Raw genomic sequence first — 22,123 nt, 5'->3', positions numbered from 1 at the left:
TTGAACCTCAATCTATATATTTTTTAGTCCAACAGTAATGTAGAGGTCATTAGATACGAAACCTTTTTTACAAACATGAATTATTATGTGATGGAGTATTTAAAGAGCATCAAACATTTGAAATTTGGCAGGCAAGGAAAACGAGAGGAAATCTGGAAATTTCCTTCAAGAGCACGGGTGCGGTGCGTGTAATTTTCGAGGGGAGTGTGAGAACGTAAAGTCGTAGTCACTGAAAAAGCAGAGCAAAATCACTTGATTTCGTGCTCTTGGATTCTGACACTGACACCCATTCAAATGTCTTGTGTTTTCTTCGTCGGTCGGTTGCCTTGCCCACTTTTGCTGCACGTGCAACCTCACTTTCTTGCCTATGTCGTCATCACGTGCACCACACTGCAACCTCCACTTCCTTCCCCCTCGCTCATCCATGTTGCTTGCATTCCATGCATGTTACCTATTGGGGTCACCATCTTCTTTAATGTGCAAAAGAGATTAACTGCCATATGGCTGCTGCTACGACAGAAATGCAAACCATGAATGGCTTGGATGTTCGAAAATTACATGTCTAATGTTTTCTACTCCTTTGTTTCTTCAACTCACAATGGTAATAAGACGAAAACTTATTTATGCTACAATATGGATTTTGACATTAGATCAAGAATTGTCTTTCAGTGCAGGATGTGCCTTAAACTGTATTCTTAGCAGCAATACTCTAACGGCGACACTAAATTGCATCCATCGTTTGGTATCTTCCACTTCTCCTTCAGTGCATTCATTCAGAATCCAGCCTCTGGACATCTACCAACTGGTAGACATCCCCTCGCCTCTGCTTCTCTAGTGGGAGGTTTGTTCTGGACGTAGTTGTAAAGCAGTTCAGTCAGATCATAGAAAACAGTGAACAGAAATTGCTTAATGATGTCTTGAGTTTTTTAGCTTCACCTCCTTAGCTCAATCTGTGAATAGTCAATCTCTGAGATGATTATTGCCTCATCGTGTTCAGAGGTCGCCAGCACTTCTCCAAACTGTCAAAAATCATACTAGATTCAGTCATTAATACAATATGGGAATTATGAACTAGTTTCAAACAACTTTATGTTCTTCAATTATTTCCTTTTTTCATTTTATCCTCCCATCTACATGTTCCTGTTTTTTTTCTAGTTATATATGTTCTAATCGTTACACTCTCTTCATGCGTTGACTTACAGGACCGACAAGTGTGGAATGACCCCAAGCAATGTATCCAGCAGTAGTGTCTCGAGCAGGTGAACAAGTTGCTACATATAGCTGTCAAATTCATTGTTGTCAAGAACCAAACAGACAAAAGAATTTGTTTCTTCTCCATTCAGCGAACCAATGGAAATACAGATTCCAAATTGACATTGGCAGATATGAGGCAATTTTTGGGAACCAGTAAAGCAAAAAGACAGATAGTATAATTGGGTTCTTACCTGATTGTCCACAGCCCTGCATATGACAGTAAGGTAAATTAGGGATGCATCAGCAAGTAACAAAGCAACAAGAGAAGATTAGATATTCAAAGCAACACATATGCTAAAATGAACAGGATCTATTGGGGTAATTTCATCACAACTACCTTGCCCTTTGCAGTAACTCCCAGTGCAAAGGTCCTGTAGTCATGTTGAATGCTCCAGGATAGCAAATCAATTGAGCACCTACAAATGAAATTTCACCTCATAAGCAAGAAATACGAATGAATACCAGGAAAGAGAATTTACGGCAACCACTAAGCTATGTTCTTGAGAGCTGAATTTTGGGCCTGCCATGTTTCATAGTACGATCTATGAGTGAAAAAAGTAATCAATATTACTATCAAGAAACATGGAAAGATAACCAAAGAAACATAGCAAAATCAGTGATAAACCTCTTGCTGCGTAAAGCATTGCCAGTTCCTGAAATCTAATGTCATAGCAGATACCTATTCCAATTCGGCCAACCTCTGCACATAACAAATACTATTCCTTATGAGAGAAATGGATGGTGTAGATTATAATGGATAATTTGATGAGTATTATGCACAAAATACAATTATATACAACTTTTGGGTTGGGGGGAAGAAAAAAGAAAATATTGTCTCCTTCAAAGGTATCCATTCTTTAATATATTTTCTTTCAATTGCTTCCCACAAATCCACCATACACCCTTGCCTACCTCGTCTTCTAAAATCACATGACACACTTCAGGCCCTAAACGCCAATTTGAATTTTCAAACGAATTTATTGTAACTGGATTACTATATTATTATCCATCAAAATGGTGCCTTTGGTCACAAATTTGATACTTAAATATGCATTTAAGATATAAATTGAAGAAATTATAGAGAAACCCATTACAAAACAAAAATACAATATGATAAAGAAATGAACAATAATCTCATCCACTTTTTATATATTAGATAGATCTCATAATGAAACTCAATTCATGCACCAACTACCAAGACATCTTTGATTCCATCAGAGAGAGAATAACACTGCATATTGTGATGCCAAACCAAGCTCATTTACATTTCAAATTTAGATGCTTGATCAAGTTGGGAATGGGATAAGTAAAACTTTCACAAAAGTCAGTAGTTTCAAATATTTAGTTCACCAATAATGAGTACCTGTATCTACTGTCGTGGGAGTCTCCCCAGCTGTAAGAGTCTTAGATTCCTTGAAGGTAATTTTCCCAGGAATGTCGATATCAAAAAGGTGTATCTGTTGTCAAATGTACTCATTGCAGAATTAATTGTGAAGCAAATAGATGATCTTTGCGTATTTCATGATAAGCCCAGATTCTTGCAGAATCACTAACAAAAAGATACAAAGCTCTTTTAACCAGGCTAGTTGAAATTTTCAACATATGTACTATATACTGTTACTATACATGCGCTCAGTCCTCCCTCGTGGAGTGGATATAACACTGATTTAACTGTCTCCCTTCATTTGAATGGTATATTCATCTAAATAATAGTAATGTAACGATCTGAAATCACCTTACGGTGTTTAGCTTTCAGCTTTCCATCAGGTCCAAACACACAACAGGTATTGTACAGCTTATCCCCACTTCGTTCAGGTATTGATCCTCCAACTATTGTGATGTTCAGAAGACGAGCAACTTCAGACAACATTGCTGTCGATGGAGACGCATCAAAACCAGCATCAATATCCTCAGCGTATACCGAAAAGCTGTCATTTGAATATGGGCTGTTCCATATTTCCTGATGAAAAAGAGCGCATAAAGAACATCTCAAATTACTACTAGTCTTACACAGTACATGGGATATGAAGCACTCAATATTAAGGATCATCTCTAGTATCATACCAACACCGGTTTTGCATTAACAATGCTGTAAACTGTACAAGTATCTGTAAAACTATAGAAATTGATGATCCTAAAGTTAAAAATTGGCCGATGAGTATGTTTCTAGTTTAGGAGGGTACCTAGATTTCAGTTGCTTGAAGCACATTCATATTCTTTTCTTCCACAAGAAAGATGTTAATTGAATTAGCCCCAGCGAAAAATAACAAGCTGAAAGAAGTAACTAGATATTTCATAAATGTTTCTTCTCCATTGTTTAGATAATTAGATTCACTAAAGAGAACTTCGCATCAGAAATACAAAGTTCTCCCTTCATACAATCTGTTGCAACCACCGAATTACATGCCAAAACTGAATGAGTCGAAGCTTTTAATTACTTTGCATATGTTTATTGTACAATCAGTTTCGTGCAGATAAACAAGGTTCCATACCGTACGAATTTCACAAAACCGAATGCCTACTTCGTTCTTGCAACAAATAGTACATAGACATTCACGAACACATGTGCTGATAAACGAATAAAATCAACTTACAGGCAATACTACAAGCTTCGCCCCCTTCTCTGCAGCCTCCTCCACTGCAGTGCGAGCATGCAGAATGTTTCTTTCCTTGTCAGCAGTCACTTTCAATTGGCACAACCCAATCTTAAACTACCCAAACACGAATTCAAAACCCAAAAAATCAGGAAAAAAAAAAAAAAAAAAATCAACCTTTAACCGTAATCGAAAATGCAAGAAAAACCCGCATTTCCAATTACACAGAAACAGCAGGGACAATGACCAAGATTAAATTTTTTACCAAAAATTCAACTTTATACCACGCTTTTCACATATCAAAAAACCCAAATCCCTGCGCAAGAGCATATAAATCCACGATCGAGCTCGGAATTTGGGCAGGGATGCGGGAAGAATAAAATACCTATTGTCAAAATCCTAAAGGTAAAACAAAAGGAAGGATTACCTTGGTGATTGGAGGAGCCGGAGGCTGTGCGGCCGGAGGCACTCGAGCTTTTTCTGGGTAGAAAGAGGAAGCCATGGATGAAACTGAAGCCGACGCTGTAAGTGTAGTACGGGTTGACTTAACGAGGAGAGTGTTGCTTAGAATGGAAGTACGTTTGGTGAGGAAGTGATGGTGGTGGTGGGAATTGGAAAGAAACGAAGGTGCAGGGCGCAGGACAGAGCGAGCAACCGACGATTGAAAAGTTGAAGAAGACAAGAACATCAGTCTTGGGCTCATTTGTTAACTTACCTTTTCATTTTCTGCAACTACTATTTTTAAAACAAAAATTCTTTTGAGAAAATCAATAATATTGTCCTAAATTGATTCAAAATTGTGGTGTAACGCTGAAAATCTTTTATTCAAATCATATTTGGTGGAATTAAGCTAATTGCATAGGAATTGTTGATTGATTACTTTTTTTCTTAAATTAAATATATTAAATTTGTCATATAATTGAGTCTGATCTTACCAAACTCGACTCGAATTAAATTTTTCATACTGAATGTGAATGAAAATAATTGAACTTGCAAAATAAAATCAAATAACTAAAAAGTAAGAGACAACGAAGCAGAAGCCATTAACAGCAGATCAGAGGCAGAGCCCAAAAACTAAACTTAGAAAAAACAAAAAGGGTTTGGATGACTGTTTTAATCTAGATTAGCTGGATTCTAATATTAAAAGATGATTAAAGTTGAAGGTCTGACGTTTAAACTATAGTTTGTCCTTAATGCCACGTTACTTACCAATTATTACAGCATTTCTAATTGAAAATTGCATCCATGATTACCACTTAAACCCCACTAATCACCTGCTAATTAAAAATAATTAGTTTATCTCGTAGCAATCAGGTGAATGCCAGTCAATAATTACCTGGTTTGATCTGGCTGTATGTAGAGAATGAGTGCAGGGTCTCTTTTTAAAAACGATGGATTATATTTTTCAATATATCAACATATTAATCAAGAATTATATATACATTAACTAATAAATATAAAAAAAATAGTAAAATAATAAACATATATAGAATTCGAATCGAGTTATTGAAATATTAAATCCAAGAAAACTTGTCTAAACTTTTGAAGTCAAGAGGAATTAAATAAGTACACAAATTTGGGGTTTCAGTTGATTTGAATTGTGATGCTCTTCTGTTCTAAATAAGAAAGCTTTAAATTGTCTTAAAAGAGCAATGGATAAATCTTATTTTCAACTTTTTACTTCTTTTGGGGTTTGCATTTTGCTAAATATGGATAAGACTTATTTGCTAAGAAAAGATTTTCTTTGGTCGGAACATTATCTTAAAAGGCCGGCGGTTAAGGTGTAGTATTACAAAAACATTAATTCATTCACCTAAAGATTCCTCTGTCATCAAATTGGCAAGAAATAAAACAAAATGGTTGACACAAAAAGGATGATACTGAAATGATAAGAAACATATATGCAAATTATTATGAACTCATATAAAAATTATGTCAATATAAGAATTAGTAGGGAGAGGGGAAAAAAAAAAGAAAGAAAGGATACATACTTCACTTCTCTCTTGTCTCAATACAAAATGAAGTGGCTTATCTATAAATTTTTAAAATTTGCAATTAAAAGTTTCATTCCCTAAATACAGGATAATGACTCATGTCATCGTGATGAGGAAAGGTAAATCACAGTGAGTTATAATTTATGAGTAGATGTAAAGATTATGGGAGACGAAAATGAACATTTGCAAACTCTAAAATTCATAATAGAAATCAAACTTATAAATTTATTTTATCATGTAGGCTTTCTAAGGTAATTGCAACGAGAAATTTGAACGGTATATAAGTTTCAAAATCTTAGTTTGAGTGACTTATAAATCATAAAATTTCATCTTAGCATTTTTTCATAACAAATTTATAAAACTCATATGAAATTCGAACGAATAATACTTGATGTAACAAAATATAAATCAAGTGGTAAGTGCATGACTCTAAATCATTTGTTTTTGCTAAATTGTGTCACACATGATGTCAATATATCAGTGTCTGAATCTTGAAGCGCATCTTCTTCTGCTCAAGGCGACAAACTGCTCATCAACATATCTATTTTATATTTCTTCCTCTTCTTTTTAAATGTTTTGTCCTATAATGTAAGAATAATCTTTATTTTTGAATTGGGTGGCCTTAATGTATGTGTTGGTGTCAACTATTTTTCAAAATTTAATATAAAGAGGCAAGTCTTTTTCATTCTAACACCTCCCATTTTCAAAATAAAAGAATTCTTTATTTTAGCCGTCCAAAACTTATTATTTCAAGTTCTATTACATTATTTATATACTAAATTTTAAAATAAAAAATCAACCTTTTTTTCAAAGAATAGGATTATAGGGTTGGTATGGAAATAAAGTTGAGTTAATTATTAGGTCATGGCTCATTTATCCAAAGTAAAGATTGCCCATTTCAAGAATCATTTCTCTCATTTTTTTTATGATTAACCCATTTCAAGAACCCGAAAGAGAAAAGACTGTGGGGGACCTCGTGGTGCTGGTGGTAGTGGTGGTGTTGCTTCTGTGGTGCCGAGGAAATTAAGTAAATGAATCTTGGCTGATTGGCTAATTTTTTATGGTTTTTTTTGTAGATAATAAACAAGTAATCAGTGGGGTGGTTTCTTTTTTCTGGTCTTATCCATGAGTTTTGAGGACTTAAGGAATGGTTTGCTATCTTTCAGTTTCTTTGCATCAGAAGCCAAGAACTAATCATGGGTTCTTGTCGAAGACAAAAGAGGATGTCTGAATCTGTCTTACCAACCACGTCGTCCCTCTAAAGGTCTCTTTTTTTCCTCTTTCTGAGATGTCCAGATGAGGGCAGAGGGCTTCCTTTTTTCTCTTTCCTTTTGTATTTCTTTTCTTGGTTTCCTCAGGTGTTATTGGTATTCTTATCTGCCTTTATATTTGGGTGTAGTAGTTTCTGCAAAGTACTAATTTTGCTATGTGTTCATGTTTTTCTTGAATTATAAGCAGCTGTTTCTTTAGCTGTCTTTGTCTTGGAGTTTTATGGAGCAGTAATGTAGTTTTACTTCCACTGACTTCCTCAGTTGTGAAAATTTCAAGAATTCTTGTAGTTATTTCATTTGATGCTGCCCGCCTTGTTAATGATTTGTTTGATTCTGTATTATGGATCCTGGTAATTCGATTATCGAAAATTATTTCTTTGCTTTTGATACGCTGCTGCAGTTACACATTAGAAGTTGGAAAACTTCCCATCTCTGCTTTGTAATTCTCTTGTTGTGTGCAATGATTCAGAACAGTGAGTGGTTCAGGTATGAATGCTTGCATATATCTGGATAGACTGTGTCTGAACTCATGTCATTGTTTTGCAAGAGTGAAATGTCTGAGTAGACCAAGATACCCTAGGAGGTTAAGGAATGGATTCTTAGGATTATTACACGGTAGAATTAACTTTGCATTCTTATTATGATCTTAGAAGGAGTAAGAGTTGCAGTGTCTGACCAAGTTCTGTTGGTACGAACCTATATGATTTTTTTTCCTTAGAGAGATAATCTTGGGCATACCCTACTACAGAAAAACTTCAGTATTTCTAATGGCCACCGTTGACACTGTGGGCTTTTGCCCCAGATAACATATGCTTGCAGTGTAAATGCTGCGTAATGATATATAAAGATCAGGGTTTTATGAGATTAGCGTAGGAATTCTAGGACTTCAGCTGGACAAAAGAAAGAAGAAAGAAAAATGACAAAAATTGACCCAAGTAGTTGACTTGTTTGGAGGATTGAAGTACTTAGGATTCGAATATTCTGAAGATCATCAAGGTTTTTTGCTCTGTTGCACTACTCGAAATCCATAATTACTTAGAATTTATTTGTGTTACAGTTGAAACCATATTTCTGCACTCTTTGCTGAAAAAGCTTCTTCTGCTTGGAAATGTACTTTTTAGGTTTCCTTAAAAGGAGTTGGATTAGGATATTTTAACCCTTTTCCTTTATCTCGTGTGAAACTCTGTAACTAATTAATGACTTTTAACATTATAGTTGATAGACAGGTAGTATCTCAGATTTAAACAAGCTATATTTATTTATGTTGTATTGATCATTATGGCTTCTACCAAACCAGGTACATATGTATAGTTCTCTCATTTGTTGTTGGAGACCAAAAGCCTTCAGCTTTACTTGGTAGCTAAAAGAGTAGGAAACATTCATAGGATGCAAAGCTTATCCCACAAAGACACTGATCAAACCACTGCTGATTTGTTGGCGACCTTGTTTGGTGGTCGGTCATCTCTGTGGTTCTCAACCAAGCATCCAAAGATTTCTCTTTCCAAGAGTGGCGTTACTGAGCTGGAAACCACAGGAGAACACCATTATCATGTAAAGTTATCAGAGTCTCAGTATCAAGAACAGGACCCCTCGTCTCTATCAAGCAAACAATCTCATCATGAAGCAGTGAATTTGGCTAAAAGCGACTCCCACATGCAAAATATTTCATTTCAGCCTGGTAATGGTTGAGTATCCTGGATTTCCCTCCCCACCCCTAAATCGTTAGTGGTTCCTAGATCAAAATAACATGTAAATCCCATAACTTTCAAGAGTTAAAACTGTGGTGTATCAACAGTGAAAAGAAAGAGCAGAGTTTACCCGTGATCCTGAATATGGCAAATCCTCGCCTTATTATGGAGGAAGAATTGATATGTCCCTGTCACCTCTTTCCACTTTCCTTAGTCATACGAATCAGTTGAATTATAACCTGTTTTTTTCTGCTTGTGCAATTGATAGAAGCTTGGAAGTGTTTACTTCTTTTTCAATATAGATGATTTGTAGCACTGTCTGTCTCAGTTGTCCTCTTCATTGACAAATTTATGCCTCAGCGAGCAAATGGATAACTGTCCATAATTGATAATGGACCCCTCGTACTTAGGCTCAAATATCATAAAACGTCTTGTGTTGGGATGATGGTAAAATTGTGATTGTACAAGGCTTGTCCTTTCTGTTGAATCATATCAAATTCTTTGTAGGTCTCTTTGAAACTTATAAGAAGAGAGGGGATGATTGTGGGGCGCCATCTTTGATAGGTGGAAATGGTGATCAGGTTATCAATCAAGGCCAAATGGAGCCTAATCAATCATCGGTTAGTTATATCTTTCTTGTAAAAGAGTGTCTATTTCATACTGCACAATGATGTTATGACTCCTTACCGCTCATGTGGAATGCCATATGACTACAAGAAAGCAGATCCTCAACTGCTGAAAAATCTATGCTTGACATTTTCCTTGCAGGCTTGCATGTCCTACCCTCTGGCTGGATCTTATTTTGGCACGACAGCAGCTGCATATGAGCCAACTGGGGTTGTAAGTACTAACCATTTTGTTTATACATGACCGGCCGAATGCTTTTTCCCTTTATATCATGCACATTTTAAAGCTTGGTTGGGCTTCAAGTTATGATTTCTTGAGGTAGCATTTCCCATACATGGCAATAATTTTTTAAATCTAATCAGGTTTATCCTCAAATGATGGGAATTGCACCAGCAAGAGTTGTGCTTCCTCTTGACTACACAGAAGGCATGCCCATTTATGTTAATGCAAAACAATACAATGCCATTCTCAGGCGCCGACAAACCCGAGCAAAACTTGAGGCTCAGAATAAGCTGGCCAAATCAAAAAAGGTATGCTTTTAGCCTCCGGCACCTTTACGTGAAGCATTAGAGATTCTGATCCTACTCTTACTAATAGATGCACATCTTCCATGCTGTAGCCATACCTACACGAGTCTCGGCATCTTCATGCATTGAGAAGAGCCAGGGGTTCCGGAGGCCGCTTCTTGAACACCAAAAAAATGCAACAACAGAATCCTCCAAACCAAACATATGATAAGAACCTCTCTTCAAAGCAGAAAAGTGGACATGCATCTGAACCAGAGATTCAGCACTCTGAGAGCACCAGCTGGGGAAACTCCCCGACATCTGGCTCTGATGTCTCTTGCATCTTCAACAATGATGATGGTTTTCAGCAACCCGACTTAAGAGTCTCATTCTCTACTTTAACCATGGGTGCCACTGCGCAGATTGGGGCGCATCCACATGTAATAGCACCCGATGACAAACTTCTGTTATCCATGGACAGATGTGCACGGATCAGCACTGCGACATGACTGTGCTCTTCTATGGTTAACCGGCAGTTCATCCTTGGCTATCTCTTACTGCTTCCGCGGTATTGAAACTTGATACAGAGTATCATCCCTTGCTTTGTTACTTTGGCAGACTATTATGATGTGGGCTTGCAAAATGAACACAAAATCTGAAAATGGACCATTGTATAAGATTTTTGGATTATGGTTTCTTACTTTATTTTCTGATGTTGAACAACTATTTAAGGTTTTCTTCCCCCTGCAATCCATGTGGAAAACAATTTCATTAGGCATGTGTAATATTATATATTCTCTGCTCCTCTGTTTCATCAGTTCAGCTTATCTTACATTGCTAACATTGTTGTTCTAGCCTAATGCTACTGCAAAAAGTGAATTTCACTAAACCATATCAAGAATCTTGGTGAAAGCTTACAAGAGAGAGAATATTCAAGAATCACTTGGAAGTTAGTTTTGCTCTATATATAGATCTATGAAAATCATAGCTCATAAAAGAGACGTGTGATGAAACAGATGAAAATCATCCCAATGTTTCTACTTCCAATTCAAACATATTATGATGATGATATCCTGAACTCCACAGGATCAACGGTGAGTGATGACATTGACAAGTCTAGCTCTGTGCACTGGCTATTACAAGATTTTGCCCACAAGCGTTAATGCGTTGGGAAGAGGGGCCCCAGGAATTAAATTGATATTTTGGTCTTCGGTGGCGTAGGAATCAGAAAATGGTCGAATTGATAATCTCATAATCACATTAAAATTCGTGGTGTTTTCCTGTCACCTTTCAGGTTGAACGTTGGATATTCCAGTTTAACGGCAAAATAGAACAAATCATGTCGAAATTCTTTCATAATATTAAGAATGTTAAAGAATTCTTTCACTTTTTAACTTGGAATAAGCTCCATTAAAATTTTAAGACAATTGATCAGGATTTGAAACTACCAAATGCATATAATAGTTAAATTCCATAGTAAACCACATTTTCAGATTTCTTTGTGATTCATAAGCCAAAGAAACATCTACCAAAGCCATCGATAACATCTCATTATTGATTTTGACATCCTGGAATGCATAGGAATTCATGAACTTTTGAGACTCAATGATGATAATCAAACATCTCTGCCCCAGAAGTGTTCTGCTGTGGTTCTCTAAGATTGCCATGGAACCTAGTGCATAACCAGAGACTGAGAAAAGTTAACATGCATTTTTCTACATTTTTACAGTATTTACACCAGTATCATATTAGGCCGGTCGAGAAGGCCAGCTGAGGGTAGACTAAGTAAACAGGGGTCGAAAGGACACAAAACATTTCTTTTACCCCTTCTACTCTTCCTCTGCTCAAAATTTCATGATAACTTAACTCAAAGCATAGGACTCTTGATTCTTAGTAGACAGCCGCTTGAGAAACTCATAGGTAGTGATCATGGTTGTCGCAGACATTGCCATTGAAGCCCATCTCGGTCCCAGCCCTCTGTAGCAAGCCCCCAAACCACCTTCCTTCACCAAGTCTCTCACCGTTTGCAGGATGGTGGGTGATCTGCCGCGCACGCTTCCTTCTCCATCCAAAACCTGTAACCTCGTCTTAATTGTATCAAGTGGCATTGTCACCAGAGCAGATGCTCCACTGGCCATCGCCGCACTCAACCCCTGGACTGCCATCACAGCCTTCCCGTCCGGCCTATAACCGCTCCCACCGTTGCCATTTCCATTGCCATTCTCATTCTTCTTACAGAGATAACAGCCGATGCAGCTCCATATCACTCTATGTGCAATAGAGTAAGAAGCCCACCACACAGCATTGGAAGGTGCATAAGTCAGTATAGATATCCCAAACCCTCTGTACAATCCCCTTACTCCATCTGCATGTATGATCTTCCTAAAAGCATCTATACCACCATTGTACTTCTTCAAGCCAACAGCGCAAGAACTTGAATCACAAACCCCTCCTTGAACCATTAGTCTCTGGCTGACGACATCAATTGGCGTCCAAACCATTTGAGCAGCCATGGCAGCACTTACTCCGGCAGCGGCATTAGCAACTGCTGAAGCTGAAGCCTCTGAAAATCCTAGCTTACTACTAGCAACATTTCCTACATTACTCTTGGTAACTTCAAGAGCGCCCATGTAAAGGGCACGGGCTGGTATGGTTCCCATAAGGGAAGTCCCAAAACCACGGTAGAATCCCCTGCATCCCTCGGTCCTAAAGATGGAAGCGGCCATTTTGAAACATGAGGCATCATTCAACATCACTTGCTGCCGTGTTTTCAACACAACAATCGGATACAGAACCCCAGAAACACCTGAAAACAGCGCAGCCCCAAGGAAGAAAAACTTGGATTTATCAAGCATCTCCCAATCTACATCAGCAGGAAGATGAATTTCAGATGCTGAATCATCCTCTGCAGCACTTAAGCTCATCTTCGCCAGTTTCAATTTCTTTAATTAACAAACCACTTATAATCCAAAAAAAAGAAAAAAACAACGAGAACCTCTAATCTTCCTAAGAAACTAAATCCCTCTACCTCCTTGAATAATAAAACCGGAAATCTGACAATCTATCTATATACATAAAATGAAAAAATACATGAAAAAAAATCTTCCAACTCTTAGCAAAAACACTAAACTAAAACAAACCCGTATCGTAATTTTCGCAGTATTCAAATGGGTCTGCTCAAACAACACAAAAATCAAATATAAATACGTGAAAATTTTTTGCGTTTGCGCAAACAGATTAGAGAGCGGAAGTGGGTAAGCACAAAAAGATCCAGCATTTCCTCACCAGAAACTGCAAGCTGATCATTTGCAAATAGAGAAGAAGATCTGCATCATAGATGAACGCGATGGAGGAGGTGAGGAATAAAGAGGGGATGAAGAAAAGTAGACAAGTAACTGAAAAAAGGGTGGCGCAACTCCGTGTCTTTGTATGCCAAAGGGAGGAAGGGTTAATGGATTTGGGTGAGTCTGTTCGAGGGTTTTGCGGATCAGATGGAGGTGGACACGTGTCGGTCGGTGTTTCGAGAACTTTTCTTCTCGGGATTCAGTGTGGCGAAGGGTACCGAGGTTGCGATGGGCTCGCTGATTGATTTGCCACAAAACTGTGGGTTTCATTTCATGTACTGATGATGGGCAGTGGGGGCTGGAGATGCTGATAAGAGAGATATAGATAGCGTGCCCTGCCACTTACACGCTTTTCTATACTCGCTTACTATTTTTGCCAAAAGCGTTCTTTATTTATTTAACCATCCATCCTATGATTTTGGATGAACTTATCACCCATTTGTTTTTTTTCTCATTTTAGGTACTTTTGGTCTTTGTGCCCTTTTTTAATTATACTCAATCAATCTTTTTTGTAACAAATTAATTTAAATAAAATTTATTTTTTAAGATTGAATATTTCAATAAAATGGGTCACATTATTTTGATTTTTTGTAAAATAAATTTATTTAAAATGTTTAGGTAGACTTTCTTGATAATTATTAATGTTGAGAGATCATAAATAGAGATTTAGTTGAAAAAAGAAGAAACTGAATATTTATTACAGAAATAAATTGTTGCACACCTACAAACGTAATCAGGCTTAGGATATAATAAACATTTCTCTATTTTTTATAATCGGGCCCGGACTGCCTTTTCTATTAGTTGGGCCGTATGCAACTTTTTCAAGCACAAGCTCCTATATTTAATAAAGTGTTAGATTTTATTTTAAATTATTTAAATAAAATAAAATTATAGAATTTTTAACATTTTAGTAATGATGAACTTGTAATTATTGGCAGGCAGGAAGGACAGAAAGAATAAGGCAGTGGCTGCAACGACTGATTTCCTAATTGGAAAGCAGGAGCGCGCTATAACAAAGGAGCATCGAACCCTAGCCAGTTACTCAGAAGCCCAAAAAGCGTGAGAGGAGCTGGCATAGTCGAGATGATGTTGTTACTCTCCAAAAGAGGGAATTCACCTTCTTCGGAGCAACCTATGATCCATTGTATGTCACGACGTCTTTAGTTTAGGTGACAAACCTGGAATGTTCCGCTTCGGATAGGATGATTGTGCCCGATCAGTCAATGATAAGAAGACTTCTACCGACCCCAAAGTAGTTGATGACACAATAGATCTTTTAGTACGAGATTGCTATTTGTAATAATTTATTAAGATTTTGAAGTAAGTTATAATGCCTCCTAAAATTTTTCATGAACTAAAAACTCAAAGAACACCATCCACCAGCCCAATTGGTGTTCAGCCGACTGAACCATCAATGGGGAGGTAAGTACCAAGGACTTGTCCCACTAAACTGTTGACCCAAAAATTAAGCACATTCCAATCGGATATGTCATCATAGGCGGACATGTTATACATGGCTTGTGTCCATTAGATCATATCAAACGGTACAACTCCAAGGTGCATGTACACTAAGACTGTGTCCATTAAATCATATCAGACGGTATGATTTAAAATCGCATGGCCTGATATAACGATATAACGTCTTGAATGATTACTTTTATATTTCGAGTACGATATCTCGACATTCGTATATCCAATAAGTCTAAAATTTTACCAAATATATTTTTTTATAAGTTTGATCTGAATTTTGGTGGCCCGATTAACCCATGTTGTTTAACAATGTAAGATGATAGTTACATCAATATAATACTAACATTTATAAATATATAAATTTATTGCAGATTGTGAATATATATTAATTTCAACTATAAAATATTTTTATGTATTTCAATTGCATTATTCCAGATAATGGATAATTTTTTTCTACAATTTTAAATTGTTCAGTATGAGGTTTTTTTTTTTTGGTATTATATACTACTAAACTAATTAGTAGTTTTATTTATAACAATAAATTAAAATACAATACTATATTTTGGTATATTTATAACATAGTATGCATTATTCAAATATTTTATTACTTATAAATTTATGTAAAAATTTAGTGATTCTCATGATTTAATCTAATAATAATAAAAAAAAATTAGCTCGACTAGTTAATACCCCTAATCCAGATTCACGCGCCGGTGCCCCCTTCTATATGGGGGTTAATTTTGTTAAATTTATTTTTTAAAATAATAATATAAATTTATGATGGGACAAAATGCATAAAACCCTCCTGTGTTTTAAAAAGTCTGCAAAAAGCACCTCCCTATTTTCAGAATAGGCTAAAAGCTCCCATGTGTTTTGTAAACTCAGCTCAATCGCCCCCTCTCCGTTAAATCCAACTAACGGTATTAATTTTTTAGAAAATGACCGTTATACCCTTACGTAATATATATTATTTCTTATTCTAATGACCGTTGGATTTTTTTGATCAAATATTGATCGTTAAATCTAATCAATTAATCTCAACCGTTAGATTTTGAAAAAATAAAAGGTCTAGATTCAAAATATTATTTAATTTATATTATATATAAATAATTTAAAATTTTAAAAATATATTATTATTATATATTAAAAAAAATAACTAACTACCCCACCCACCCCCTCCCCCCCCCCCACCCCCTTTACCCCGGCTTCCATCCCACCACATCTCGTCGCCGGCAACGAGATTTCGATTAAATCATCATATTTCAATAAATTCTTTACCAAATTGAGTGAGGCTGGTCTCGTTAGAATTGTCTTAAAGAGACGAGTCTGATGGTGCTAGTTTGAGACCGAGATTCGATCGGACGGAGACGAATCTACGAAAAATATGTTCGACGACCGTTGCTTGAGGCCACTCTCTATGATCGACGAAAACTCAAATTGAAGGTATGGAAATGTTCGTCTTGAAGAGAGGATTCTAATGGTACCATTGGGCGTCGGAAATTCGTCCGGACGGCGTCGAAAAATTGTTTCGAAGTTTCCGGCGAAAGTGGGCGAAATACTAGATTTTCTTTTTTTTTTTTAATTTTTTAATTAATTTTAATTATATTAGTTAAAATATATTTTAGTAAATTAAGAATATTTTAGATAATTATAATAATTAAATATTTTGGCTAATTAATAATAATTATAATAATAATTATTGTAATTAAATATATATTTTAATTAATTAAAAGTAATAGTTAGATTTAATAATTAACAATTACAAAATTATTTGAATTTAAATATAATTTAATTTAATATTTCAATTAAATTTAATATGCCAAAATTTAATTTATTTTTTAAGGTGAGAAATGACAACAAGAATACACAAAACAAGCAAAAAACCCCTTTGTGTGTTATATAAACCCATAGAGGGGTATTTTGGTTCAAAAAATCATTAAATATCAACCTAAATCGCAGAAAAAGACTACCAAACGCAGCAGACGCGCGTCTTCTCCACTTCCCGTTAGTTGCTAACAGAATGGGGGGTTTTTGCTGACTAAAACAAAACATGAGGGGGGTTTTAGCCTATTCTGAAAACAGGGTGGTGCTTTTTGCATACTTTTTAAAACACAGGGAGGTTTTATGCATTTTGTCCATTTATGATGTGTGTCGAATCCACAAAAAATATTATCCACTAAAAACTTATAAAGTTGTTGAGTTGGGTCGAATTCACAAAAATTAATTTTAAATTAATGCCTTCAAAAGTAGAAGTAATAAAAATGGGGGAAGTTTAATATAAAATCTAAATCTAAAATTAAAGAGAAGAAAAGAGTATTAAAAGGAGGAGTAAATTTGAGAAAAACATTCCAGCTAAAGACAGGACCGTGCTCAATTTCATGGTTGATCATAAATACAAAAATGACAATCATTCATGATATAAATTGGTTATGATCATTGGTACGACCTAACAACCTCACTTTTTCTTACCTTGTTAATAGTCAAGGAACGTTTATTAACTAAATTCCTAATCAGCAAACAACTTTAAGAACGTTCTTAAGATTTAATTTACCAACATTAAGAACTAGAAAGGCTCAATTCTAACCAGTAAATTCATACGAGAATTTATTTAAGTTAGATTGTGTATTTCCCACAATATAATGAAAAACTACGGCATAATCAATTATGTTGTGTTACTACTAATTATTGGACTAAACAAACAATTACAAATTTGCAAGTTCAATTGGCCAGATAAATATTCTTGACAATGAACAATGGGCCTATCATTCATAAATCAGATTATTTGTAATAAAAGCACAAAGAATAACACAAACACCAATATGAATGAAGGTATAAAGAATAAATTAGATCTCACAACTTATTGGAATTAAGCATTCACCAAGTTTTTTTAACCAGAATTAAAAGGACTAGCTTAGCATGCTAATGAGAGAACTCTATATAAAAAAACCTTGCAAATAAAAGATTCAAAGATCTAAAGTTGTTTATATGGTGACTTACACCACATATATATAGTAACTAGTTACCTAATCCTATTAAAACTAAAAAAGGTAGATTTATAATAAAACTAAAAGTTCTAAGGAATTAAAACTAACATCCTAAACAAATTCTTTCAGCCAAGCTAGTTTTCAATCAGCCAAAGGTGTCCAAATTCGCCTCAAATCTTTTCAAATTTCGTTTCTTGAACTTTTCTTTTGAATCGCATTCTTGCAGGTTTAGGTTTGGATACGTCTAACTCATCCTTCTAATCTGATTTTTGACTTCTTTCTCTTTTTTTTTTCACACCATTAAATCATTATGGATTAATGCTGCAACATGACCCTTAATTAAGAGTATTTGTAGTCGCAAAATACCACTTGAAATTATATTAGAATGCACTCATATCGATTTAAAATTAGTAAAATCTGAACCTTTGATTTTTTTAATAAATTTAATGTATAGAAGTTCTTTTTTTTGCCTTTTTTTTTAAAAAAAAAATGGGTTTTTGAAGTACCTTTTTAAACATAGAGGAATTATATGCATTTGAGCCTTTCAAATAATTTTAACGAGTAAAATTACTGGAATCATCTAGAACTTTCCAATCACTGCTTTCGCTCCTTCCACTTCCCTCTCGAAAGTTCTTTATCCTGCTTCTTCCATCAGGGACTGTTGGCTCTTTAAATACCTACCAACCATCTTCTTGCCCTATCAGATTCCAAGAATTTCAGCTAAAGAATCCATCGAAAATCATCCTTAAACCACCAGAAACAATGGACTTGAGATTCCTGGGATTAGATTCCCCGCTTCTCCACACCGGCCTCCACGACATGCTGGAATCCGACGCCCACAAATCAGCGGGCGCCCCCACCAGAACTTACGTCCGCGATGCCAAGGCCATGGCAGCGACCCCCGCCGACGTCAAAGAATACCCCAACTCCTACGTGTTTGTGGTGGACATGCCGGGGCTGAAGCCCGGCGACATCAAAGTACAGGTGGAGGACGAGAATGTGCTTCTCATCAGCGGCGAGCGCAAGAGGGAGGAGGAGAGGGAGGGGGCGAAGTACGTGAGAATGGAGCGGAGGGTGGGGAAGTTCATGCGGAAATTCGCGTTGCCGGAGAACGCAAACACGGATAAGATAACGGCGGTTTGTGAGGACGGAGTTCTGACAGTTACAGTGGAAAAAGTGCCGCCGCCGGAGCCGAAGAAACCGAAGACAATTGAGGTTAAAGTTGGTTGAGAAATGTTAGATTGTAAGTAGTGTTTGGAATGCCAAATGTTGGCAGAAGAAGCAGACTTGTGAGTGCTGCAGCTGTTTATTTTTGTTTGTTTTCGGAGGTGATGTATAATATGTTATTTCATGTTTTCCAGTCTGCTACCTGTTACAAATTAAACATATGCTGCCGACTGTCTGTACGCTATAATTAAATAATATTCTATTTTCTTTTTTAAATATTGTTATATATACATATATTAAAATAAATAAATATAAAATACAAAATTTAACTAAGTATACACTATACTTTGCTCTTTTACAATATTGCCAAGGGATGAAAATGAATTAATATATGAAATATTTGGTATTCGTTCGATAATGGAATTGAATGGTTCTTGAACAAAATTTGGTTTGATTTATTTATTTTTTAAATATTAGGAGTGTACATATATATATTTAAATAAATTTCATATGGAATGCCAAAATTAGTTATTGAATTATTTATTTAGTATTGAATTTATTCAAGTGTATATATTTGCGTGAGATATGCATCAAACAGAATTTGATGGTCGAATAACCCTAGCACATAATTGAAAAAATATGTGGAAGATGGGGGGGCCGGGGGCAAACAAAAGTCCACGTTCATAATTATGCATCACCAAAAACACGTCCTGTAGTTGATAATAATAGTTAGTTAATTTGGTTTAGTTAAACAGCAATAAGCATCCGAGGTATTGGGTGTAATTTTTCAAACCACAAGAATTTATATATAATCTCACAAAACCTCAGTGGAATGTGGTGTGATTATCCATTATAAATAATGGTCCTCCACATTGAATATCTTGACGATTTTCACCTTTATATTCTTATAATTTTACTGTCTTAAATATCGATATCAAAGTGCTAGCTATATTGAAGATCTTCTTAAGGGTGTAAATGATTCGAGTCGAGTCGAACACATTATTGTTCAAACTTGTTTGAATTATAATCGAGCTTCAATAATTATGTTTGATTATTATTCTAGTCGAGTTCAAGCGAGCTTAAATTGGATCATAGGCTCGAGTAATTTGATACTTTTAAGCATATTTTACTATTATGGAATCGAGCTCAAAAGAATTTTTATTGATCGATTTCAATTGAATATCGAATTGTTTGATTATTTTTTCAGCCTTAGATCTTCTCATTGTGGTTCTTACGGTTTCTTACTTTATAAGTGATATTACAATTTTTTTATTTGGGATTAGACCATTATGGGCTTTTTAATGGAATAATTACACTCTCATCTTCTAAGATTTTGTATAATTAAACATAAATTCTTTTTAAAATGAATAATTATATATAGTATTTATAAAATTTATTTTTATTTAATAAATAAATTGTTTCAATAATCATAATTTATCAAATTTATTGATATTAAAAAGAAAAAAGAACGAAAGGCAAGTGGAAGGGGCTGTGCTAAATGCTAATTGAACACAATCACACAACACAACAGGAATGGATGGATAATGGATAGGTGATTGGTAATTGGTAATTGGTGGAGTGAGCTAATAAATGAATTGACCTATCAATTGACTGACTGATACACAATTGACGCACACTCTTCTCCATTCCAACACTCAACACTCTAACATCATCATTATCTCTGACCCAACACCCAAAACCAGGCTACCTAGTCTCTCACACCCTACGCCACGTTCCCTTCCTACCTCAAACTCAATCTTTTAATATGAGATTTTATTTAAAATCTCAAATTGCAAATTCTCATAATTATGTTTTAATGACAAGTAATGAATAAAATCAATTGTGCAATCATATGGGATTAAATTCGCAATTTTTCCCTACAAATATCATAAAGCTAAATATTAATCTCTTTTATTTATTTAGACTATTTTAAGTTCACATGCAACACAAAATAAATAACCCAAAATGAATAAATAGTTTGGTTACTTAGTTATTCTAGAAAAGTGGTCTTCATCGAACATCTTGTCCGAAAGTTCATTCAGTAGGGTTAAGATTGATTGTCGAGAATCATGACTGATAATAATTTATTCTTTTCTTTTTCTTTTGAAAAAACATGCATTAAATATTTTGTATATTTTACATATATTATTCGATTATATTAAGATAATTGGAAATATTTACAAGAATGAAATATGAAGAAAGACTTGTATATATAAATGAAAATTGATGAGAAGACTTTGATCAACTACTATTCAAGCAAGGCATCAATGCACCAAATAACAAATTGACCTCATCATCAATGGAGACCAAGACTCAAAAGTCTCTAATTAGGATCAATCACAGATAAATTCTATATATTTTACTTTTTTAATTTTAATATTTAAATATCATATTTTATTCTTTAAATTTATTTTCTCGACTATATATGTTTGCATCTATATAAATAATTTGATTTTATTAGAAGCCATAAAGATGGGCATGCTTGTGGTCATGGAAACTAGTGGCCATAATTCTTTAATTTCTTGATATATATATATATATATATATATATATTAAAATTTTTAAAGATTATGGGTTGAACATTTTCATTCTTCAATAATTTATATTATTTTAAAGGGTGAATTTATTACAACAAGTTCTTTTAAAATTTGTTATAATTGTTAATATTTTTTTGTTATTTAGAAAATCACAAATACTCTCTAAAATTAATACCCCTCAGTGATAACTCATTATAGATAATCTTAGTATTTTTCAAAATAATTTAAAACATATATTATTTTTTCAATGAATTGGTCAAGAAAGCCAAAGAAAATAAGCCTATATAGATATATATTCCTTAGGCATATCGTGAGAATCTAAAAAATTACTTTAATTTTAGTGTGCCATGATCGCAACAATCAACATGGTCCAACATAAGCCCGACAAAAATGACAAAGGATTTTTCTTATTTCAATTTAGTAAGTATTATATCAATGTGTACATCGTATATATCTTTATTTTTAAATAATAGTTTTATTTTATTTTATTTTTTAATTTTTAAAAACAACATATATCAATCACGCAGTGAAGCAATATTAATATATGAAGTTACAAGTCAAAATTTGATGGGAATACATTGGCAAAGACAAAATATTTCAAATAGTCGGAGGATCCGCGTACTCGTATTCGAGTCATGTCTTTTCTTATCCACTTTGATCTGAAGACCTAGAATGAGGATTGTTGGA

General features: G+C 34.8%; 4 protein-coding genes across 7 annotated transcripts; 2 read left to right on the top strand and 2 right to left on the bottom strand.

Moving 5' to 3' along the window:
- Positions 1 to 489: 489 nt before the first annotated feature.
- LOC105179571 (Nitrilase/cyanide hydratase and apolipoprotein N-acyltransferase family protein) lies at positions 490 to 4,720 on the bottom strand. Of its 2 annotated transcripts, XM_011103231.3 has the most exons (10): positions 4,276 to 4,692; positions 3,849 to 3,965; positions 2,990 to 3,214; positions 2,618 to 2,711; positions 1,880 to 1,954; positions 1,592 to 1,670; positions 1,446 to 1,461; positions 1,201 to 1,281; positions 937 to 1,019; positions 490 to 848 (listed from the first exon to the last, which is right to left on the bottom strand). In XM_011103231.3, the coding sequence occupies exons 1-10, from the start codon at positions 4,549 to 4,551 to the stop codon at positions 770 to 772; spliced, it is 1,125 nt and encodes a 374-aa protein (XP_011101533.1). In that variant the 5' UTR covers positions 4,552 to 4,692; the 3' UTR covers positions 490 to 769. The 2 variants fall into 2 exon arrangements, with proteins under 2 accessions (XP_011101533.1, XP_088736301.1); XM_088880175.1 differs by lacking the exon at positions 1,880 to 1,954 and having other exon boundaries at positions 4,276 to 4,720.
- Positions 4,721 to 6,709: 1,989 nt separating this feature from the next.
- Positions 6,710 to 10,751, top strand: LOC105179439 (nuclear transcription factor Y subunit A-3). Of its 2 annotated transcripts, XM_011103163.3 has the most exons (7): positions 6,710 to 6,869; positions 7,009 to 7,106; positions 8,411 to 8,791; positions 9,309 to 9,421; positions 9,570 to 9,641; positions 9,791 to 9,958; positions 10,048 to 10,751. In XM_011103163.3, the coding sequence occupies exons 3-7, from the start codon at positions 8,500 to 8,502 to the stop codon at positions 10,441 to 10,443; spliced, it is 1,041 nt and encodes a 346-aa protein (XP_011101465.2). In that variant the 5' UTR covers positions 6,710 to 6,869; positions 7,009 to 7,106; positions 8,411 to 8,499; the 3' UTR covers positions 10,444 to 10,751. The 2 variants fall into 2 exon arrangements, with proteins under 2 accessions (XP_011101465.2, XP_011101386.2); XM_011103084.3 differs by having other exon boundaries at positions 6,715 to 7,106.
- Positions 10,752 to 11,625: 874 nt separating this feature from the next.
- LOC105179315 (uncharacterized) lies at positions 11,626 to 13,562 on the bottom strand. 2 transcript variants are annotated; one of them, XM_088881384.1, is made up of 2 exons: positions 13,220 to 13,562; positions 11,626 to 12,797 (listed from the first exon to the last, which is right to left on the bottom strand). In XM_088881384.1, the coding sequence occupies exon 2, from the start codon at positions 12,787 to 12,789 to the stop codon at positions 11,797 to 11,799; it is 993 nt and encodes a 330-aa protein (XP_088737510.1). In that variant the 5' UTR covers positions 12,790 to 12,797; positions 13,220 to 13,562; the 3' UTR covers positions 11,626 to 11,796. The 2 variants fall into 2 exon arrangements, with proteins under 2 accessions (XP_088737510.1, XP_011101237.2); XM_011102935.3 differs by having other exon boundaries at positions 11,626 to 13,562.
- Positions 13,563 to 18,405: 4,843 nt separating this feature from the next.
- Positions 18,406 to 19,175, top strand: LOC105179237 (17.3 kDa class II heat shock protein). The gene has a single exon (XM_011102879.3). The coding sequence runs from the start codon at positions 18,495 to 18,497 to the stop codon at positions 18,960 to 18,962; it is 468 nt and encodes a 155-aa protein (XP_011101181.1). The 5' UTR covers positions 18,406 to 18,494; the 3' UTR covers positions 18,963 to 19,175.
- Positions 19,176 to 22,123: the final 2,948 nt, after the last annotated feature.

The sequence above is a fragment of the Sesamum indicum genome, linkage group LG1 (assembly GCF_026168435.1).
Source record: "Sesamum indicum cultivar Baizhima isolate 11 linkage group LG1, ASM2616843v1, whole genome shotgun sequence".
Taxonomy (NCBI): domain Eukaryota; kingdom Viridiplantae; phylum Streptophyta; class Magnoliopsida; order Lamiales; family Pedaliaceae; genus Sesamum; species Sesamum indicum.
This window is presented reverse-complemented; position numbering and strand designations above follow the sequence as displayed.

Excerpts from the sequence above, each read along its gene's own strand:
- LOC105179315 (XM_011102935.3), bottom strand. The coding sequence starts at position 12,858 with ATGAGCTTAAGTGCTGCAGAGGATGATTCAGCATCTGAAATTCATCTT.
- LOC105179237 (XM_011102879.3), top strand. The coding sequence starts at position 18,495 with ATGGACTTGAGATTCCTGGGATTAGATTCCCCGCTTCTCCACACCGGC.
- LOC105179571 (XM_011103231.3), bottom strand. The coding sequence starts at position 4,551 with ATGAGCCCAAGACTGATGTTCTTGTCTTCTTCAACTTTTCAATCGTCG. Across the intron at positions 3,966-4,275 it reads CGGCTCCTCCAATCACCAAG|TTTAAGATTGGGTTGTGCCA; the intron begins GTAATCCTTCCT and ends GTGTTTGGGTAG. Across the intron at positions 849-936 it reads TCACAGATTGAGCTAAGGAG|AACAAACCTCCCACTAGAGA; the intron begins GTGAAGCTAAAA and ends AACTACGTCCAG.
- LOC105179439 (XM_011103163.3), top strand. The coding sequence starts at position 8,500 with ATGCAAAGCTTATCCCACAAAGACACTGATCAAACCACTGCTGATTTG. Across the intron at positions 8,792-9,308 it reads AAATATTTCATTTCAGCCTG|GTCTCTTTGAAACTTATAAG; the intron begins GTAATGGTTGAG and ends AATTCTTTGTAG. Across the intron at positions 9,642-9,790 it reads CATATGAGCCAACTGGGGTT|GTTTATCCTCAAATGATGGG; the intron begins GTAAGTACTAAC and ends AAATCTAATCAG.